The 20,933-nt window shown below is 37.4% G+C and overlaps 1 protein-coding gene across 3 annotated transcripts in view; it reads left to right on the top strand.

Annotated features, from left to right (window-relative positions):
* ALKBH8 (alkB homolog 8, tRNA methyltransferase) overlaps positions 1-20,933 on the top strand; it is a 57,290-nt gene that overhangs the window by 13,827 nt on the left and 22,530 nt on the right. For all 3 annotated transcript variants that reach the window (XM_036324465.1, XM_036324468.1, XM_036324467.1), the window contains exons 4-7: positions 1,288-1,419; positions 2,098-2,193; positions 3,794-3,898; positions 5,600-5,670. In XM_036324465.1, the coding sequence (XP_036180358.1) occupies positions 1,288-1,419; positions 2,098-2,193; positions 3,794-3,898; positions 5,600-5,670 (404 nt within the window). The remainder of the gene's footprint in view (positions 1-1,287; positions 1,420-2,097; positions 2,194-3,793; positions 3,899-5,599; positions 5,671-20,933) is intronic.

The following is a 20,933-nucleotide window of genomic DNA, read 5'->3' as shown; positions in this document are numbered from 1 at the left end:
GCTGTTGCTTGTGTCAGGCTTGGGGTCACTTAACGAGGGGTATAGGGTATGCTAAGGCCAGATGCTGGTAGTTTCAGGAAAGTCTGGAGCATGAGCCAAGATAGGTCATTTGTTTAAAAAAGCCCCCGGAAAGGGCTTGCGTGGGTCTGCATATTTGGTGGGGTAGGGTCTCAGGGAATCTCTGGGGTGGGGCCAACAGTGTTAGCCAGGTTGATGGAGACTCAGATATGGTGCCCATCTACCAGCTCTGTTGCGGGAGGTCTCAGAAAAGGAACAATGGCTTCTGCCAGCACTTCTTACTGAGAGAAAGCTGCCACTCTAGCTTTTGCCCTGATGCCAGACAATTCACTTCCTCCCCATATGTCTCTGTTGCCTTGTGTACTGCCCCAGCACTGGAACTCAGAGCCAGTGAGTCTGAGTAAGTCTATATGTGGGTCCATGAGAGTAACACCTGGGACTCCAGAGCCCTCCATTCACTCATCCACAATCCCCACTGGTTTTCACAACCAGAAGTTATGGGCCCTTCTCTTTCTGCCACTGGAAATCTGAGCTGGGGGCCTGGTGTGAAGGTGGGACCCCTCGCTCCTCAGCTCAGGTGGGACCTCTGCAGCCAAGATATCTTCCCAATTTGTGTGTGTGTGTGTGTGTGTGTGTGTGTGTGTGTGTGTCCATGGATTATGCATATATGCATATAAATTCTTTGGTTAATGACTTCCTATCCTGAGCTCCTTCCCCCCTGACCTCGTTCCCTCTGAGATTCTCAGTCCCTCCCAGTTTGAACTACCACTGTGGGTGTAGGACCAGCTCATTCCATGACTGTGCCCCTCCTACCAGACTTGATGTAGCTTCTTATTTATATCCTTAGTGGTAGGACTTCTGTTCAGCTAGATTTTGGCAGTTCGGAGTGAGGGTTATTCTGAGGGTTAGTTGTAATTTTGATGTGGTTGTAGGAAGATTCAAGTACCACGTTCACCTATGCCTCCATCTTGACTGGAACGGAAAAACATTTTCTTAGTGAGATTTAAAAAATTACTCAATTATGTTCAAACAGAATATTTAACTAAATACTATTCTATTTGCTGTTGGTAATTGCAGTGGATAAAACGTATCATAATTTTTACCTTGATCTTTGTTTTGCCCTTTTAGCATGTTGTGCCTTTTGGCATTCTTATTTCATAAAACGAGGATTGGGAGTTTTTTGAGCTGATAAATGGCTATTGGGCAGAGTTATTTGTATATAGGAACTTCAAGTTTTGTATGTGACTATTTTAATTTGGTTTTCCACAGCACAGTGGAAAGAGTTGGGGCTTCAAGCCTTACCTCCAGGCCTCAAAGTAGTAGAAGAAATTATTTCTTCTGAGGATGAGAAACTGCTTTTGGAGAGTGTTAACTGGACAGAAGATACAGACAATCCAAATTGTAAGTAAAAACTTTAAAATTTGATTTTTGAAAGTGTCTGCAAAATGCTATGTTACTGATCCTTCGTTTCTTCTCCCCATTTGGCTTATTAACACTGATGTTTCCTCACAATTACTTAAAGTAGCCTGGATCCAATATTAGGCAAGCCACACTGACAAATCTTAGTAGTATTAATAATAAATAACATTTATATAGCTATTAATTTTAAACTCCAAGCTGGTTAATAGTGATTAGCCAACATTTGTAGACCTAACATTTATAAGCCCTTTTACATACATCATCTTATATGATCCTCTCCTCTGTAAGGCAGATTTCCTCTGAGGAATCAGCAGGTCATTGCCATACCATCATCATGTAGTGAGAGCCTCCTGGAGATATTTGCAAATTAGTTACTGTGACTCTTTCCAGGTCATTAGCAGTCTTGTGAGTGGTGTTTAGTACGTGTTTAGGTAGCTCTGTCAGATTGATTTGAAACTTTTTAAGTGCTTGTTACTACTCTAGACTTAAAAGAACAGCAGATATGAGGTAGAATGTTGATGTTATTAAAGACAATAACATAGCAGTTAACAAAAGTTACTATTACTAATGTAATCCTTACTCATAATGTTAATTTTGAAATACTTGAAGGAATGAAATTCTTTTTTTACCCAAATAGTTTACTTTATTCTCTTCATACAGTTCAAAAATCCTTAAAACACAGAAGAGTAAAGCATTTTGGTTATGAATTCCACTATGAGAATAACAATGTACATAAAGATAAGCCATTACCTGGAGGTAAGTAATTGTTAATAAATGTTGATTCAGAAAAAAAGATTTAATGTATTAGAAGTAAATCATAGTTGAGGGTGTTTCATTTGTCATTTTTAGGTAAACTTTTGAAACAGTTGATTAAACTACATTTTAATTAGCTAAATAGTGCAATTTTGTGTTAAAAGACTTCACCCAAACAGATAAAGCTAGAGTTTTTCTTGAACACTATCTGTGCTTCCATACTTCTTCTTAGAAGTAGTGCCATTAACAGTTTAGAATATATTATTCCAAACCTTTACTATATGAGTTTACATCCAAATATAAGAGTGTATGTATAGTTGTTAATATGAGTATTATGGTGTTTAATATATTACATGTATTACTCTACTTGTTCTTGTCCCTTTAGAGATCATATATAGTTTTTCATTTTTTGAATGATGATAATAGCTTATTCCGGTAGCTCCCTTTTGATAGACACTTAAGTTATTTCTAGTTTTTAGCTTTTACAAGTAGTGCTTCAGTGAAAACCATTGTATATGCCTCTTCATGCAAGAGTTTCTAAAGGGAGATTAGCACATTAGAATTTAGTAAAGTTATGTTTATTTAAAACAACTATACCATGATTCTTACCAAGTGTGTACCATTTCCCCCTACCCTGACCAACATGTGGTAATTGTAAAATTTTTAACCTTAAAATTACCTGATTAGCAGTGAGGTTGGTCATTTGTATTTCTTTTCCTATGAATTATTTTTCATATCCTTTACCAGTTTTTTTCTAATGGTTGTCTAATCTATATATATAAAAGCCTAAGCGACTATTAGGACCGGTTGACCGAACAACTGGTCGACCGGCTGCTATGACGTGCACTGACCACCAGGGGCAGACGTTCAGTGCAGGTGCTGCCCCCTGGTGGTCAGTGCCATCCCACAGCCAACCTCCCCCAGCTGGCCAACCTCCTATGGTCCCTTTCCCCCGGCCAGCTGGCCTCAATCAGGACTGGGCAAGATGGGCCCCAATCAGCCCCAATCGCCAGCCAGACTGAGGGACCCTACCTGTGCACGAATTCATGCACCAGGCCTCTAGTTTATTAATAAAAACTTACTATATAATAGAGATATTAATCCTTTGATAAAATTCTTTGTTGAGTTTAATTTATCTGTATTTGTATGACTTTGGTCCTATTTAAGGGTTTCTTCCAGTGAAAGTAAGTTAGTTTGACTTTTAAAAGTGTGTGTTTTTTTTTAAAGAAAAATAATGTAAAATAATTAGATTTAAAATAAATTGAAAAATTTTAAATTAAAGGAAAGTGATCAGGTTAATTTCCAGTATAGAATATAGCAAATTTATGATTTTATTGCTATTTTGCAAAATACCAAAATTATGGTTAACAAAAATTGTTATTTTTTGTTGTTTAATTTGATAAAATCAATAATAACTTTAAAAGATTCTTCGGAAGATTTTCTTTATATTTTGCTTTGCTTGTGTGTTTATTGTTATATTTTCATCTGACTACTAAATTAAAAGCTGTATGGTTTTTATCACAGTGACTATGTTTTTATTCTTGAACAAAACATGCAAAGTAAATACTGTGATATATTTCACCTTTATAAAAAATTACCTCAGGTCTTCCTGACATTTGTGATAGCATGTTGGAGAAATGGTTGAAAGAAGGCTTCATTAGACACAAACCTGATCAGTTGACTGTGAACCAGTATGAACCTGGGCATGGTGAGTATTTATTCTTTTAAAATTACAGTCAAATTTCATAACTAAGTAGATTATGTAACTCTATGATCACATATATCATTTTTTGATGTCAGGAATATCACACTCTTATAGTAACTGCTTATGTTTTGCTGCATTGACTTTAATCCCTTGCAAATCTACGTCACTCTCTTGAGACACTTGCATCTCAAAGTGTAAACTGACACAAATTACTATTCGTGACTCTTTTTTATTCCCCTCTCAATATTTTATTTAGAGATGGAGAAGATTGCATTAAAGTCAGGAGACATGTATAATGGAAGAAACCAAATAATTTATAAATACAGGCATACCTTGTATGATTGTGCTTCATTTTAGTGCGTTGCACATTACAAATGTACTTTTTACACGTTTTGTTTTTGTTTTTTGGGTTTTTAAAAAATATATATTTTTATTGATTTCAGAGAGGAATGGGGAGAGAGAGGAACATCGGTGATGAGAGAGAATCATTGATCAGCTGCCTCCTGCTCGTTCCCCACAGGTGATTGAGCCCTAAACACGGACGTGTGTCCTGACCAAGAATTGAACCTTGACCTCCTGGTTCATAGGTCAATGTTCAACCACTGAGCCATGCCAGTTGGGCTTGTTTATTGGATTTTTAAACTTTATTGTGCACATATATTCTAAAAAGTACTAACTTTTTTCTAAAGGTGGGAATTTAGATTGGACATTTTTGTTATCATAAACACTGTGTAGACTTTTACATAGTTATGGAAAATTTTATAAAATAAATTCCTAAAAGCAGAATTGCCATGGCAAAATTGCGCATATTAAATTTCAATAGATAGTATGAAATTTTCCCCCACCGGCCAAAAGATTATGACTCACTCTATTGTGATACTCACCTTATTGTGCTGGTTTGGAATTGAGCTGTGCCTCTACAAAGAAGAAGGCTAATTGGTTGGATGATCTTATTCTTTTTTCTCTGTTGAGAATGTAGAAGACAATTCTAGGATGACATGTTATGGAAAAATCTTTAGGTTATTGATTTTTTTACACTTGTTAGCAGCATCTCCATCTGATATTTGTAGTAATTGAATGATCTTAAAAGTTTTACTAATGGCAAGCGTTCTGGATTGTTTTTCCTGCATTTATCACCATGTATTATGATGGCCTATTTACCAGTCAATCTTAACATTGATCTGTAAGCTCCTTGGGAACAGGAACTGTCTTATTTACTTTATATACTCTCACCATGTAGCAAAGTTCCTTTCACTTAAGAGATGCTCAGGTAACATAGATTGAGAGATTGGTGGGGGAAAGCATATCTTAATTATTCATATACTTAGCCTTCACACCTGGCTATTGTTTGTTTTGAGGAATCCAGCATTTAAGGGGAAACATGACTTTGTTATTTATCTTTCATATCTTCTCCTTGGGCTGGGGTTGAGTAAATGTCCTAATTAAGCAGTGATTTTCAAGTCTTGATTTTAGAATCAAGTCTCAATAGCACTTGAACATGAAGTTGAGAGATTTTTAGTGTAGATTTAGTTTAATTTTATTTAGTCACATTGACCTTAAATGTTTCCTTTTAACTAAAATGATAGTATATTCCTGATAATCGAACAATATTTTCACCATAATAGTGTGAAGCTATATTTAGAGTTGTCTTGAATCTATTGAAAGGGAAAATGAAGTAACGTGTTTTTGTCTCTTCCATCTCAGGAATTCCTGCTCATATTGACACACATTCTGCTTTTGAGGATGAGATCATTTCTCTCAGTTTGGGGTCAGAGGTAAATATTTAGACATTTTTATTAGCTATCAACAAATGTCTTACCTTATACAATGCCCTTTTCATAGGATTTCCCACATTTGTTAATTCAAATGAATTAAGATTTTTTAAAATGATAAGTATAGGCACCATTAGCACTTTTATTTCTTGCAGAATGAAATTATTACAGCTTCTTTTAGATGTTGAAAGTTTTATCTATAAGCTCATTAAATACCAGGAAAAGCCCTGTAATTTAATTTTTTTACACATTTATTTTTTTTATTTTTGTATTTTCAAAATTTATTTTTATTAATTGAATTTATTGGGGTGACATTGGTTCATAAAACTATAGAGGTTTCACATGTACAATAAGATATCACTATGTAGCCTCTGGCTTCTACAATAAAGACTCATTCTTATAAACCCCCCCCCCCCAAAAAAAAAAAAAAAAATCATCTGCATACTGCATTGTGCACTAATCGTCCAAACTAAAGTCTCTTTCTGTCTCCATAAATCCCTACTTTGCCCACTTCCGCCTATCTCACCTCTAATATTTTACTTGTATTTTATTTATTTATTTATTTTTAAAATATATTTTTTATTGATTTTAGAGAGGAAGGGAGAGGGAGAGAGAGATGGAAACATCAATGATGAGAGAGAATCATTATCAGCTGCCTCCTGCATGACCCTCCACTGGGGATCAAGTCTGAAACCTGGGCATGTGCCCTGACCAGGAATTGAACCATGACCTCCTGGTTCATAGCTTGTTGCTCAATCACTGAGCCACACTGGATCTGGCACATTTTACTTTGGTTTTTATTATTTAAAAAATTTTAAAAATATATATTTTTATTGTTTTCAGAGAGGAAGGGAGAGGGAGAGAAAGATGGAAACACCAATGATGAGAGAGAATCATTAATCGGCTACTTATCTGGGCATATGCCTTTGACCAGAATTGAACCCTTCAGGCCACAGGCTGACACTCTTATCTACTGAGGCAAACCGGCTAGGGCACACATTTTACTTTTAAAAGTTAAATAAAATCTAGACTTCCCTTTGTGCAGTAATTTACTGGAGCAGCACTGCCATCTAGTGGCTAAAGTAATAGCTGCAGGCTATAGAAAAAGGAAACAACTAAAATGTGCATGTCCGGAATTTTGATAAACTTTTGATTTAGTCCCTTCAAACACTTTGAGTAGTACAGGGAAATGTCTATTTTTACATACGAAGAGTAAGCTATTCATGTTTACTCATTGACTTGTTTCTATAGCTGCACTTTACTTGAACTGCTAAAGAAGCGCTTAGTAGCAAAAATGAACAAAACTCATAGACAGATAACAGTATAGTGATTAACAGAGGGAAAGGGGGTGGAGGGAGGTAGAAGAGGATAAAGGGAGATAAATGGTGATGGAAGATTTGCCTTGGAGTAGAGAACGCACAATACAACATATAGATGATATATTATAGAATTGTACATCTAAAACCTATATAATTTTATTAACTAATGTCACCCCAATAAAACAAATAAATAAAGACCTATCAAAAACATGATTTAAAATGATCTATGCGCCCTAGCCGGTTTGGCTCAGTGGATAGAACGTCAGCCTGCGAACTGAAAGGTCCCAGGTTCGATTCCGGTCAAGGGTACATGCCCAGGTTGTGGGCTTGATCCCCAGTTGGGGACTTGTAGGAGGGAGCCGATCCATGATTCTCTCTCATCATGGATGTTTCTGTTTCTCTCTCCCTCTTCCTTCCTCTCTGAAATCAATAAAAATATATTTTAAAAAGAAAATTAAAAAAAAATAAAATGATCTATGCAAGCTGCATATACAGTTTTAGATAGAAATCAGAATTTTAAATCTAGAAGAATCCAATGTGAGATCTTCTAATCTAACTAGGGTTGCTTCAAAATGTGATTTTGTTCCTAGGGGCGAATCCTACTTCATTATATTTTTTTGTATTTGTGTAGTTTCCACCACTAGGTCTTCAGTGCTTTGGCTTTTAACCTTTGCTGAGCTTGTGCGATCATATTGATAATGTGACTAAAGAGTAGTGCTGTTTGTTCAATAAGACAAAACTACCTTATTAACTACATGTGTGAATTCTTAGTAAGTGCTTTCAAAAATCATGTGGATGGGAAGGAAAAAGAAAGAGCCCTTCTCTGTCTGGCGTATTTGCATTTCACCTCTTGTTTTGGTTTGTAGCTTTAAGGGGCCAGTAAAAAAAAACCTTTGTTTTTTCTTCTCAAGAAATGAGAAAAAGATAAATGGAGGTCAGAGTGTCAGCTTAACTCCATTAAACATGAAAGAGCATGGCTTTAGATCTGTTGCCAAGTGGACTTGTTCATAGCTCACCAATGACACAGGCAGGCAATGGGAGACTTCCCTCATAGAGTCAGAGGCTGCCCCTACCACATAGGACATGAGGGAGCATATAGGGGCTTCTGAAAACCAGCTGGATCTGAAAAGAAAGAGGAAAGGGCTCAGCCAAGCCAGTTTGGCCTAAGGGTGACCAATCAGCGAAGGCACGCCTTCCCTTCTGGAAGGAGTGGGGAAGAGTGAGATGCTCTTCCTATCTACACTTTCTCTCCCCTTCTAGGAAAATATGAGGAAGGGGAACTATGGGTTCCTCCCCCACCCTACAAGGTCATTATGTAGTTTTTAATTAAAAGTTGTAAAGAAGGGAAAACTTGCCCTTTAGTTGCACTGAAAATCTGCTGTAATCATGATTTCCATTTGGTGTCTCTAGAGGCATAGAATTTTTAGCTGCCAATTTGAATTATGGAGTTTTTTGGTTAAAGCCATCTTTGTAATAGCAGGAAAGCATGCATTCTGTAAGTTATGACAAGAACAGTAGATTTTCTTATAAAAGAGAGCAGTTGGCCTGAGAACTAAGATGGCGGCGTAAGTAAATGCTGATACTGATACTCACTGCCTGCCACAGCCACTGTAAAATTACAACTAAAATACAGAACATCCATCATCAGAACCACCTGAAATCTGGCTGAATAGAAGTCCTACAACTAGAGAAGTAAAAAAAAAAAAAAAGTACATTGAGACTGGTGTGGAACAGGATGGTCTAACACCCACGTGTGGTGTGATTTTAATTGGGAGGAGTATCTCTGCTGCAAAGGCCTCCCATCTAAGGCAAGGGGGTCCCAACTCCACACTAGACCCCCCCCCCCTCCAGTCCAGTTTTTTATAACTTCAGCCTGTAAAAACCAGTGGGGATTGTGGCTGAGTGACATGGAGGCTGCTGGAGACCCAGACAATTCCTCTTAAAAGGGCCAGCGCATGGACTTACTTGGGCTCAATCCCTCTGGGCTCCAGCACTAGGGCAACAGCTTGGGGTGGGGGAATCAGGGACACACAGGCAGGAACTGGAATGTCTGGCATCAGAGAAAGAACTTGGGGGTGGCTTTTTCCCAGACAGGGGTGCTTGCAGGAGTCATTGTTCCTATGCTGAGACCTCCCATGTGGCAGAGCTGCCTGGCACCCATATCCCAATTTCCATCAGTGTGGCTCACACTGTTCCTTCCACCCTGATGATTCCCTGAGACCATGCCCCACCCAATTTGCAGCCCTACCCAACCTGTTTGCAGCGGCTTTTCCATATGAATGATCTGTCTTGGCTCAGGTTTCAGTCATTCCTAAAATCTCTCAAACAAGCAGAGCTGGAGTCAGCATGCCTCATACCTATCAGCAAGAGGCCCAAGACCTGGCACTAGCTACAGCTAGCCTTGTTTCACAGCTTGGCCTTGCCTGGGCACTTCCAAGCCCAATACAAACCGCAGCCATCTGCAGATCTCTCTGTAGTTCCTGCCAGATGGCTGTATGCGGTGGCTGACTTTGCACCTCCTGGGGAGCCCCAGAGCCAGTGCACCCAGTGAATAGCTTCAGACCATAGCAGATTACAGCTCTACACATCCCCAAGCAACACACTCAAGGGGCAGACTCAGTGAGCACCAAAGCCCCACTGAAGCAAGTCCTGCTCCACATGGGTGTCTCCTGCACAGCAGCTCTCCCACTGTAGTTGCAGCTGGTCCTCACAGCCAATTGGCCTGGAGGTCAATTCCTCCCAGTGACACCAACAGCAATCAAGGCTCAGCTACAACAAGACTGTGCACACAGCCCACAGAGGGGTGTACCTAAAGTGTTTAGCTCAGGTGACTGGGGAGGCTAAGTCACTGGGCCCTACAGGACACCTACTATATGAGGCCACTCTTCCAATTCCAGGAAACATAGCAGCTCTACTTAATACATAGAAACAAACACAGGGAAGCAGCCAAAATGTGGAGAGAAAGAACATGTCAAGAAAGAACAGAAGAAAAATCCAGAAAAAGACCTAAATGAAATGGAAGCAAGCAAACTACTGGATACAGAGTTCATAACAATGGTTATAAGGCTGTTCAAGGATCTTAATGAGAGCTTCAAGGGACTTAATGAGATTTTCAAGGATCTTAGTGAAAATTTCAAAGACATGAAAAATGTTCAGTCAGAAATGAAGGATATACTAACTAAAATGAAGAATAATTTATAGGGAATCAACATTAGAGTAGAGGATGCCACGAATCAAATCAATGATTTGGAATATGAGGAAGCAAAAGAAACCCAATCAGAAAAGTGAAAAGAAAAAAGAATCTAAAAATATGAAGGTAGTATAAGGAGCCTGTGGTACAACTTCAAGTGTACCAACACTCACATCATGAGGGTGCCTGAAGGAGAAGACAGAGAGCAAGATATTGAAAAGCTATTTGAAAAAATAATGACAGTAAACTTCCCCTACCTGGTGAAAGAAATAGACTTACAAGTCCAGGGATTACAGAGAGTCCCAAACAAGAACAACCCAAAGAAGCTCACACCAAGATTGAAATGCCAAGAGTTAAAGACAAAGAGAATCTTAAGAGAAGCAAGAGGAAAGCAGTTACTTACCTACAAGGGAGTGCCAATGTGACTGTCAGCTGATTTCTCAGTAGAAACTTTGGAGGCCAGAAAGAAGTGGCAAGAAATATTGAAAGTGATGAATAATAAGGACCTACAACCAAGATTACCCAGCAAAGCTATCATTTAGAATGGAAGGTCAGATAAAGAGCTTTACAGACAAGAAAAAGCTAAAGGAGTTCATCACCACCAAACCAGTATTATATGAAATGTTGAAGGGTATTCTTTTTTTAAAATTTTTTTTAAAATTATTTATTGATTAAAGTGTTCCATATGCCTCCTTTTCCCCCCCATTAACCTCTCCCTGGCCACTCCCACCCCCCAGCACATGCCCTCACCCCCCTAGTGTCTGTGTCCATTGGCAATGCTTATATGCATGCATACACGTCCTTTAGTTGATCTGTTACCCCCCACACTCCCTTGCCTTTCCTCTGAAGTTTGACAGTCAGTTCAGTGCTTCTCTGTCTCTGGATCTATTTTTGTTCATCAGTTTATGTTGTTCCCTATATTCCACAAGTGAATGAGATCATGTGGTATTTATCTTTCTCCAACTGGCTTATTTCGCTTAGCGTAATGCTTCCAGGTCCATCCATGCTGTAGCAAATGGTAAGAGTTCCTTCTTTTTTATAGCAGTGTAGTATTCCATTGTGTAGATGTACCACAATTTTTTAATCCATTTGTCTGCTGATGGGCACTTAGGCTGTTTCCAAATCTTAACTATTGTAAATTGTGCTGCTATGAACATATCCTTTCTAATTTCTTGGGATATATTCCTAGAAGTGCAATTACTGGGTCAAATGGGAAGGGTATTCTTTAAGAAGAGGAAAAAGAAGGAGGACAGTCAATGAAGGAAAAATACCACATGATCTCACTCATTTATGGATAATAAAGACCATTATAAACTTATGAACAAAAATAGATACAGAGGCAGAGCAGCCTCGAACAGACTGTCAAATTACAGTGAGAAGGCCGGGGAGGGTTGGGGGACAGGAGGGGAGGGTAAGAGATCAACCGAAGGACTTGTATGCATGCATATAAGCATAACCAGTGGACATAAGACACTGGGGTTAGGGGAGGCCAGGGGATTGTCAAGGGCGGGAAAAAAAGGAGACATATGTAATACTCTTTGTAATACTTTAAGCAATAAAACAATTAAAAAGAAAAGAAAAAGAAGGAGGAGGAAGAAGGAAGGAGGAAGAAGAGGATAAAAAATATGAGCAATAAATATGTATCTATCAACAATTGTATCTAAAAATCAAAATAAATGAACAAGGAATCTAATGATCAAAATAAACTAATGAATAAAATAGAACTAGAGGCATGGAAACGGAACAGACTGACGTATCTGAGAGGAAAGGGGGGGAGAGATGGGAAGATATTAACCAAAGATCTTATATGCATGTGTGGATTACCTATGGACACAGACACTAGGGTAGTGAAGGCCTGGGGTGGGGCAGGAACCTGTTGGAGGGGGAACATCTGTAATATTCTCAACAATAAAGTTAAAACACACACACACACACACACACACACACACACACACACACACACAACTTTCCAAACAACAAAAAATACCAAAACAAAATAAGATTGCAATATACTATACCAGCAATTTTAAACTGGTGTGCCACAAGAATTTTTAAAACATGCAATGCCTGTCTACTGTATTTAGTTGAGGCACTGATATCTTTTCCATTAGATTGTCAAAAAAAAAAAATGACAGCAAAAATAAAATGAAAGAGCTTTTAAGTGGAAGTGAATCTTTTTCAATTTTGAGAAAATACTTACTAAACATTTGAATTTATTGTACTATTTAAGACAGTCTGTTATATTTAGGACCCTTTATTCATCTGTAAAGTGGCATTAATAAGACCTCTTGCCTGGCTGAAGGCTTGTGATGGGAATAAAATGAGTGAATGAATGTTAAAATGTTTTTCAAAGTCAGAGCAATCCATACACGTAAAGGCTTATTAGGTCTGCTCTTCTTGGGCTTCTTACCTGAAAGCTTCACTTCTGTAGCCAGGGGACGCTCATGTTCCCATGGCTGTGGAACTGGATGTCAGAGAGTCACCGAAAGGTGGCTGTTGTCTTTTCTTCTTGCATTTACCCACTGTTGCAGCTTGTGCTGTTCTGATTGGTTCTGATGCTGGGTAATTACTTTCTCTCCTAGCTTCTTGCCCCACATCTAGAATCTGGGTCTCATACTTTCATCCCCTTTTCTTTATTTTCTCAGCCTTGACCCCCTTAAGTTTTTTAAGAAATTTACAACAGTATCTACTCCGGCTTCCAATTCATTGTAATAATTTTTCAGTGACATCATTGTTTTGTTTTGTTATTAGTGTTGGTTTTGGTGTGTGTGTGTTTTTTTATCCATGGCTGAAATCCTTGAGGTTATGTTTATTTTCTTTCTTACTTTTCCAGCAAAATTTCTAAGATCTTCTAACTCTTAAATGCTCTGATATACGGTGTGTCTATGTGGTATTCTTAACTTTTAGATAAATATTACTTGAATGCCTTATCTTTTTAACTACTTGAGCATATTCTTCTTAATACAGTTATAGTTCATCTAAAATATGCTGTACATTTGATTTTCAAGATTATTAGTTTTCCTGTACAACTAGATTGTAATCTTCTATAATGCTTTTGTACCTCCAAAAGTATTACCAATACATGCATGTATGTTATATGGTATGTATGTTAGGATGCTTTTACCTGCAATAACAGCAAAAAATCCAAGTAAAATGATTATACTACAAAAACAAGTTAATATCTAAAACATATAACGATGTTTTAGAGAAGGCTAGTTCCAAAGTTTCAATTTGTTGGCTTAAATAAATGATTTAATCAAGGAACCAGGTTCTTTCCCTCTCAAATGCTCACTGCTTCCCTACTTAAGGACTAGCATAGGGAAATATCCAACCAGGGATAGGATGTGTCAGGATGTGAGAGAATAATGTACATCCTGTGAAGTCTGGTGGGCTTTTGCTGTTCAGTATGTACTCCATCTCCGATAGGTCTGTTCTGCTGTAAAATGCAGCCTGCCTTGCTTGCACATGCATGTCTAGAGATACACCCTTGACATAAATCTCCTTGTGATGGAGAGCTAGTAATGTTATTGGACAAATAATTAGTTCAGCAAGTACCATAAGACTTGGTCAGCTAAGGATGAAATGACTACTTAATGTGCATCTATTTAAAACCAGAAAAAAAACTTATTGTACATAAGGAAAAACTTCTTTTGATTAAGTCTTATCTGGAAGAATGAATCTAAAAATTATGAAGATAGTTTAGATTTTCAAAAATTTAACAACATTTAGATTATATTTCAAATATGCATTAATTTTTTGAACAGAGAATGAGTCATATACCTTTGTTTTAGTATTGTTTTTCTGATAAAATATTAGTTAACTTTTATGACTTAATTATAAAGAGCCTTTTCCCCACAAAAAAATTATTATAGTCTTTATCAGTTTTTCCAAAGTTTCTTTTAATCCTTTAATAATGCAAATTATTTCATTTTGAAGCACCGACAGTATATTGTTGTTTACTTTCTTCAGTTATAAAAGCCCTGGCTCTGCCACATCTTCAGATGTTAAGTGCTTCAGTGACATCCCTTTCATCAAGTTCAGGAAGTCTTCTATCTTTTACAAGCATTGTGATTTCAATTTTTTATTATTATTATTATTATTATTATTATTATTTGTATTTGCATTGCATTGGCTAATACTTATAGCATCAAGATTCACTGAAAGACTGACCAAAAGAGTTACCATAATGGGTAGAAATAGCGGGTGGTATTGAACAGAAATATTTGGGCAAGCACTAATTTTGTAAGTTGGTTCATCAATAAATATTTCTTATGACTTTTGCTACTGAGTGGCCAGGGTAATTAGGTATTTTGCTAATGAATGCCTACTAGAGGGCTACATCTTTCATTATATTACCTGTTCTCTCTCCAGTCTCATGCCAATAGTTATTGAGTCCTGCTTGACCTCCTGAAATAGAGTATTGAATGAACGTTCTTTGTGAAATTTCTTGAGCTACCCAGTTTCTCTACTGCCAGCTGAATGGTTTTATAACTTCTTCAGGCTTTTTTGATCCTGATCTCTGTGTAGTTTACTCCAGAGATGCTCGGATGCTCATCACTCCTACTTGTCAGGAATGACTCACAAAGTATTTCTTATTTATTTATTTGTTTAATTTTTTTATTAATCCTCATCCGAGGATATTTTTTCATTAAATTTTAGAGAGAGTGGAAGGGAGAGGGAGAGACAGAGAGAAACATCGATGTGAGAGAGACACATCAATTGGTTGCCTCCTGCATGCATCCTGGCCAGAGCCACGGAAACTGCAACCAAGGTATGTGCCCTTGACTGGAATTGAACCCGGGACCTGTCAGTCTGTGAGCCGATGCTCTATCCACTGCGCCAAACCGGCTAGGGCAGAGTACTACTCTTTTAGGAGTTAATTGCTTTAACAGACAAATGTTTCATTATCTTCTGATATTCAGCACACACTGGGGGGAAAAGCTATTTTATTTATAGAGCTTAAAACAACAAATATAGTCTGGACCCTGGACATACTGACTGCATCTCTAACCTCAGATTCAGCCCTCAAATTTTCATATAAGCAATACAGTATTTTACAGCCTCTGAAGCCAAGTAACTTTTCCTTCTCATTTTTATCTTGACTCCAGGCCCCAGACTTTAATCTTATCTGATAGTCCTTGGACTATTTATATTTCTGAAATTCTGTCAAATGGATTGTCTTTGCTGTATAGCTTCGATCTCCCTTCTCTATCCTTTATAGCTTATTTGTGATCATCTCAGTAGAGCCCTTACCATTAAAAGGATAATGAGCCGTAAACTGTTTGGCTCAGTGGATAGAGCGTTGGCCTGCGGACTGAAAGGTCCCAGGTTCGATTCCGGTCAAGGGCAGGTACCTTGGTTGCGGGCACATCCCCAGTAGGGGTGTGCAGGAGGCAGCTGATCGATGTTTCTTTCTCATCGATATTTCTAACTCTCTATCCCTCTCCCTTCCTCTCTGTAAAAAATCAATAAAATATATTTTTTAAAAAATGTTAAGAAAAAAAGGATAATGATCTGCCCCTCTAGTGGGAGTATATTTCTTTTGCATTTGTGTGTATGTGTGTGTGTGTGTGCATGCACATGCTTTGTATCTGGCATGGTTATTTCTATGTGGCTGTGTATACTGATGTAGATATGGAAAGAAAGCATAACTCTGATTGGGACATTTAGTTGTATCATAATACAATCAACACGGCATTGGGAAAACTTTTTGTTTTTATCCAATAGCACTCACAATGTCTGTGGACAAGTAGATCTGTTGGTTTGTGGGCCAGAAAAAAATGCTGTACCTTATTTGACCACTAGAGGCCCAGTGCACGAATTTGTGAATGGGTGGGGTCCAGCTGGCCCACCCTGCTTGGGGTTGATCAGGGCCAGGCCAGCTGGGAGGAGGGGATGCAGGAGGTTGGCTGGTCGGCTCCAGCCCTGATTGGGGTGGAGGTGGCCAATCAGGGGGAGGGCCAACCGGGGGAGGGGCTGTGGGTGGTTGGCCGGCCAGCCCTGCCCCCAATCACATTAGCTTTTTTAAAAGCTAATTTGCATATTAGCTTTTACTATATAGGATGTTTACTTTTGTACATTGGATCTATTTTCACCTTTCAGCATTTTCCCTACCAAGTTATGTTCTCATGATCTGTTTCTGTATAATTTTTTCATCTTTCAAAATCTCTTGGAAGCTAAAATTCCCTTTTGTGTAAATTTGACAATTGAGATCCTGCTGGCAGTTCTTACAGTGTCCTTTTTATCTCCTGTATGTGGAGTAATATCTTTCTTCATGCTCCTTCAATGAGGATAATGGCAGAGATATTTCAGCCAGCAGTCAGTACAGTCTGTTTCATAGTGTAGCATCATTAGACAGAACATTTTGCTTTATTTGGAGCCTTCAGAGTACCGATTCTTCTGTCAGAATTTGTGCGTTTGCTTTGTAGCAAATCAACAGCATTGTACCACCCCAGCTATACTGTAGAACTAGAATAAAATTTATCATTTGAATGTAGAAAACTACAGTGAAAGGCAATGTAAAAAATGTAGCTGGAACCAGTGGTTGGTTGTTAATTAAAAAGTCACTTAACTTGGGGAATAATAATAACAAAGCATACATGCAGATTTCAAACATTTTATGTTAACTTACAGTAAACATACTCACCAATATTTTGATGTACAGCCTTTCTTTCTGTGAGGGCCCACAGTCTGCCCTGTCTTTTAAGTGAAACAAAAGCTTAAAGACATCTGAATTTTTGAATTTTTGTTTTTATTTCCAAGATTTTATTGAATTACATCAGTTACAACAGTTTATTAATTTGTTCACTTTCATTGAGTCTTTCAACAACATTCAATTTAGTTTATTTAGAAAAAAACCCGATTTTTTCGTACTCAATTTTCATTAGTTTACATAATATTAAATTAAATTAAATAATTGCAAAAGACGTATAGCCAGCACAAGAGAGGTTGGGGAATGTACACAATGAACTTGTGAAGTATATAGCTCAGTGAGAGGAGAAGTACCTGAATATATTGGAGAGTTGCCTATTATCAATAAACATTTAGGGCAGAGGTCCTCAAACTTTTTAAACAGGGGGCCGGTTCACTGTCTTTCAGACATTCCACACATGCGCACTGCAGGCCCGGGACCAGTCGGCTGCTAAGCAGGACAGGCAGCGGCGGCAAAAACACCCGGCAGGATGGATAAATGTTTTCGGCAGGCGGCATGTGGCCTGCCGGCCGTAGTTTGAGGACCCCTGATTTAGGGCATGAGTGTGCTCTACAGAAGAAATGGAGCATATGATTGGTTAAACGGATGTTTGTTAAAAGAGCTTTTACTTATATGACGAGCATTGTCTCAGGCAATGTGGGAGATACAAAAATATTTCCGGCCTTGATTATTTTCTCCCCTCAGATTTTGGACCTGAGTATGTCCAACTCTCTAAAAGACATTTTCTCTCCTCTAAATCAAAACTTATTATCTTTATTTTCAGCCACTTAACCACTCACTGCTATTCTTCCATATAAAACAAAACAAACTTTTGGTATCCTGGGTTTCCAGCTCTGGCTAAATCTCCACCAGTTGATTAATTTAAAACCCGGGAAATACTCTTGACATGTATTTTGAAGATTATAAATTTTGCTCTCAAGCATTGTTTTAACTATATTCACACCATTTCTTTCTTTTATTTTTTAATTGCTTAAAGTAATACAAAGGGTATTACATATGTGTCCATTTTTCCCCCCCACTCCACACCGTTTCTTTTAAAAACAACGTTCTAGAGGTATAATTGTCATATCATAAAATAAACTGCACATATTAAATACTTTTTCATTAAATCTTCACTACACTCCAGACAATGATATATCCACTATCTCAAAGGTTTTCTCATCTCCCTCTGTTCCTTAATACCTTAGTATTTCCAGAATTTTTAAATACGGGAATCATACAATATTCTGTATGGCTTCTTTCATTCAATAAAGTTATTTGAGATTCATTTAAAGTTTAAACTTAATTGTTATCTTTAATTTTTTGATGAACAATATAAAACTTTAGTACACTTTAACTCTGTTGTTCCCTTCTAATTTATATCCTATTGTATATTTGAATTCTCTTAATTTTTAAAGATATTTCTTTGGTTTATATAGTAAATACTTATTTAGACCTATTTACCATCTTCTTTGCTCTTTATTCTTTTTTGTATCTCACACCTTCCATCTGGGATCATTTTCCTTTTGTATAATGTACAGCATTTAATTTCTTTCAGTCTAGTTCTGCAGTTGGCTAACTCAATTTTTTTTTTGGTCTGTAAGTGTCTTTATTTCACCTTTATTCTTCAAGGCTACTTTCACAGGGTATATAATTTAAGGTTGGCAGTTATTTTCTTTCAGTGCACTATTTTGGATTACATTATTGCCCTTGTTACCTTTGAAGGTGGCTTTTCTTTCTCTGGCTTCTTTTAATATTGTTTACCTATTGTTTTCCATAGTTTTATTTTGATGTTCCAGGTTATTTTGCATATTTTGATGGGTTTGTTTATTCTGTTTAGGGTTTATTGGATTTCTTGAATCAATGGATTGGTTTTTTTCCATCAGTTTTGGAAAATTCTCATCTATTATCTCTGTAGGTTTTGCCTCTGTCTCATTCTCTCTCCTCATTTACCTTTTTTCTGTATTTTTTTCCCCAAATTGTTTATTTAAAACATTTTTTTGAGTATAACCTACTAGATAGAATCTAACAAGTAAATAAGAATTAAATCTAAAAAAATGTTTAAGTGAAAGTGTTTCAATCTCTGTAGCCTTATCATAGACAAAGTAAAACTAATTTTACTCAAGTGCTTTGTGATTGACTTTTGAGAGTCCATTTTTTGAATGACGGTGGATTTCACTTTACAGGTCCTGCAAACAAATGAACTTATTGTGATAAATAAGAGCTGATAGCAAGTCTCTGAGTGCAAACACATGGCATGATAGTATTATCTCATAGGCATTTAAGCTTAGCTGTATACATACTGAATGTTGAGTATTTAGTGGTGGCTAAAGTGTCTCCAATTTAGCATCTTTTCTTTACCAGCTAATTTTTCTGTTACACAATGTTTATTTTGTTCTCTATTGTGCCATTTGGCTATGTGTTTAGACTCAAACTAAAAGATGCCTTCTCTTTTTATTTTATAATTTACTTGAGCTTAGCCAGATAAAGCAGTTCAAAATCACCTGTTCATTCAACAGCTAGGACCTAGTTTTGTTAGGCAGAGTTGTGTTTGAAAGGTAGAATTTGCTGACAGATAGATTTGTTTGTGATATTTTCTTTTAAACTTTTAGCCTAATCGAATTTTGCTTGTTTTACATATGCAGTACTATAAACAAGTTCCCAGGTGTGCCCTAAATGTGCTCATGGTACCTGATCAATAGGAAAGCTTTCACACCGAAACACGAAACAGTGCTCTGCTTCTCACCTCCCCTCTCAGAAGCAATGGAAAACAAGTTTCTTTGGGCTACAGTGTAGTTAGCTGCTGCAGTTACTACTTGCTGAATTACTCTTCTGTGTCATAAGGCACCATCTCATCTTCATGTTCTAATGTGAGATTTTTTTCTCCTTTATGATAAGACTATTAAGGCCTCTACTTTATAAAAGTGCTTCTCACTGCAGAACAAGGGAACAGAGCTTGTTTAGTCATTTCAAATGGGAGGTCTTGTGTCCTGTATGTTGATTTCAGGGTGTGTTGCTGCCATTGTCTCCTTTGAGATTCACAAGATTCCATTTTCGAGAAATTTAGCAAATGGATTCAAGACTTGTTTTTGTTGTTTTAAAGCATACTTTGTTAGAAGTGTGGGAAGGGATATGGGCTTGTTGTTTTTACTTTTGCATTTCTTCAAGGATAGAAACTAAGAAGGCTTATATGGGATAGGTAGAAGATTTAAGGGTCACTGGCATTAGCCATTGGTCCCCAAGGTCTCCTAGGCAAAATTTATATTAATTCCTCTCTCGGAAAAATATGGCATACCAGCAAGCTTCTCTCCCAGCTATTTGTCACCTTAGCAAAGTGTGCTTCTAGAAGTATCATCTTTTGTAGAGAAAGAAAACTATATTTGTTTTACTAAAAATGTTCTGAGTTCCTCTTCTCCCCCACAGTGGACTAATTATCTCACGACATGGTAGGATTCTACATTTGTAAACCCAGAGAAAGTATGTGAACAGACATTGTTCACATTCTGTATTTCTTCTTAAATGTTGTGTAGCTTCACTCTTGTGTCATTGCAATTGTGAATCTGTCTCCCTTTTTCCTTCTTTCTTTTCCCACTTTTTCAAACATAGTTGACATGGCCATGATGAGGTATTTGGAATCACTTGTTTGCTTTTTAAAATAAATTCATTTCATTTGAGACCAATGAAAGCATTAGTGCAATAGCAGAGCATTTATATTTGGCAGGCTATGGGAAACAGACATCTGTCTATTCTGCTAAATTCTTGGCTATGAAATGTTTTCTGCATTATCATCACTTCTGCCCTCTCAGCTTTCATCATTCTCTATGAATCACATACCATTCTTCTCAGTATATGGTCTCTTGCCTATATACTGTTTGGGATTTCAAAAGGTTAATGATCGCAGCCAACTTCTAACCAAAAACGTTCAGGATTAAGTTTGTCTTCGTTCTCAGAAGTGTTCCTGGGAGTAATATATTCTTTGATTTCCTGTTCAGCCAACATGGAGATTGTTTGTTATAGAGTGATAGCTGTGTCTGGGGCTTTATTCTATTGTATTTTGGATGTGTAA

Source organism: Myotis myotis, unplaced genomic scaffold (assembly GCF_014108235.1).
Source record: "Myotis myotis isolate mMyoMyo1 unplaced genomic scaffold, mMyoMyo1.p scaffold_m19_p_10, whole genome shotgun sequence".
Classification (NCBI taxonomy): domain Eukaryota; kingdom Metazoa; phylum Chordata; class Mammalia; order Chiroptera; family Vespertilionidae; genus Myotis; species Myotis myotis.
This window is presented reverse-complemented; position numbering and strand designations above follow the sequence as displayed.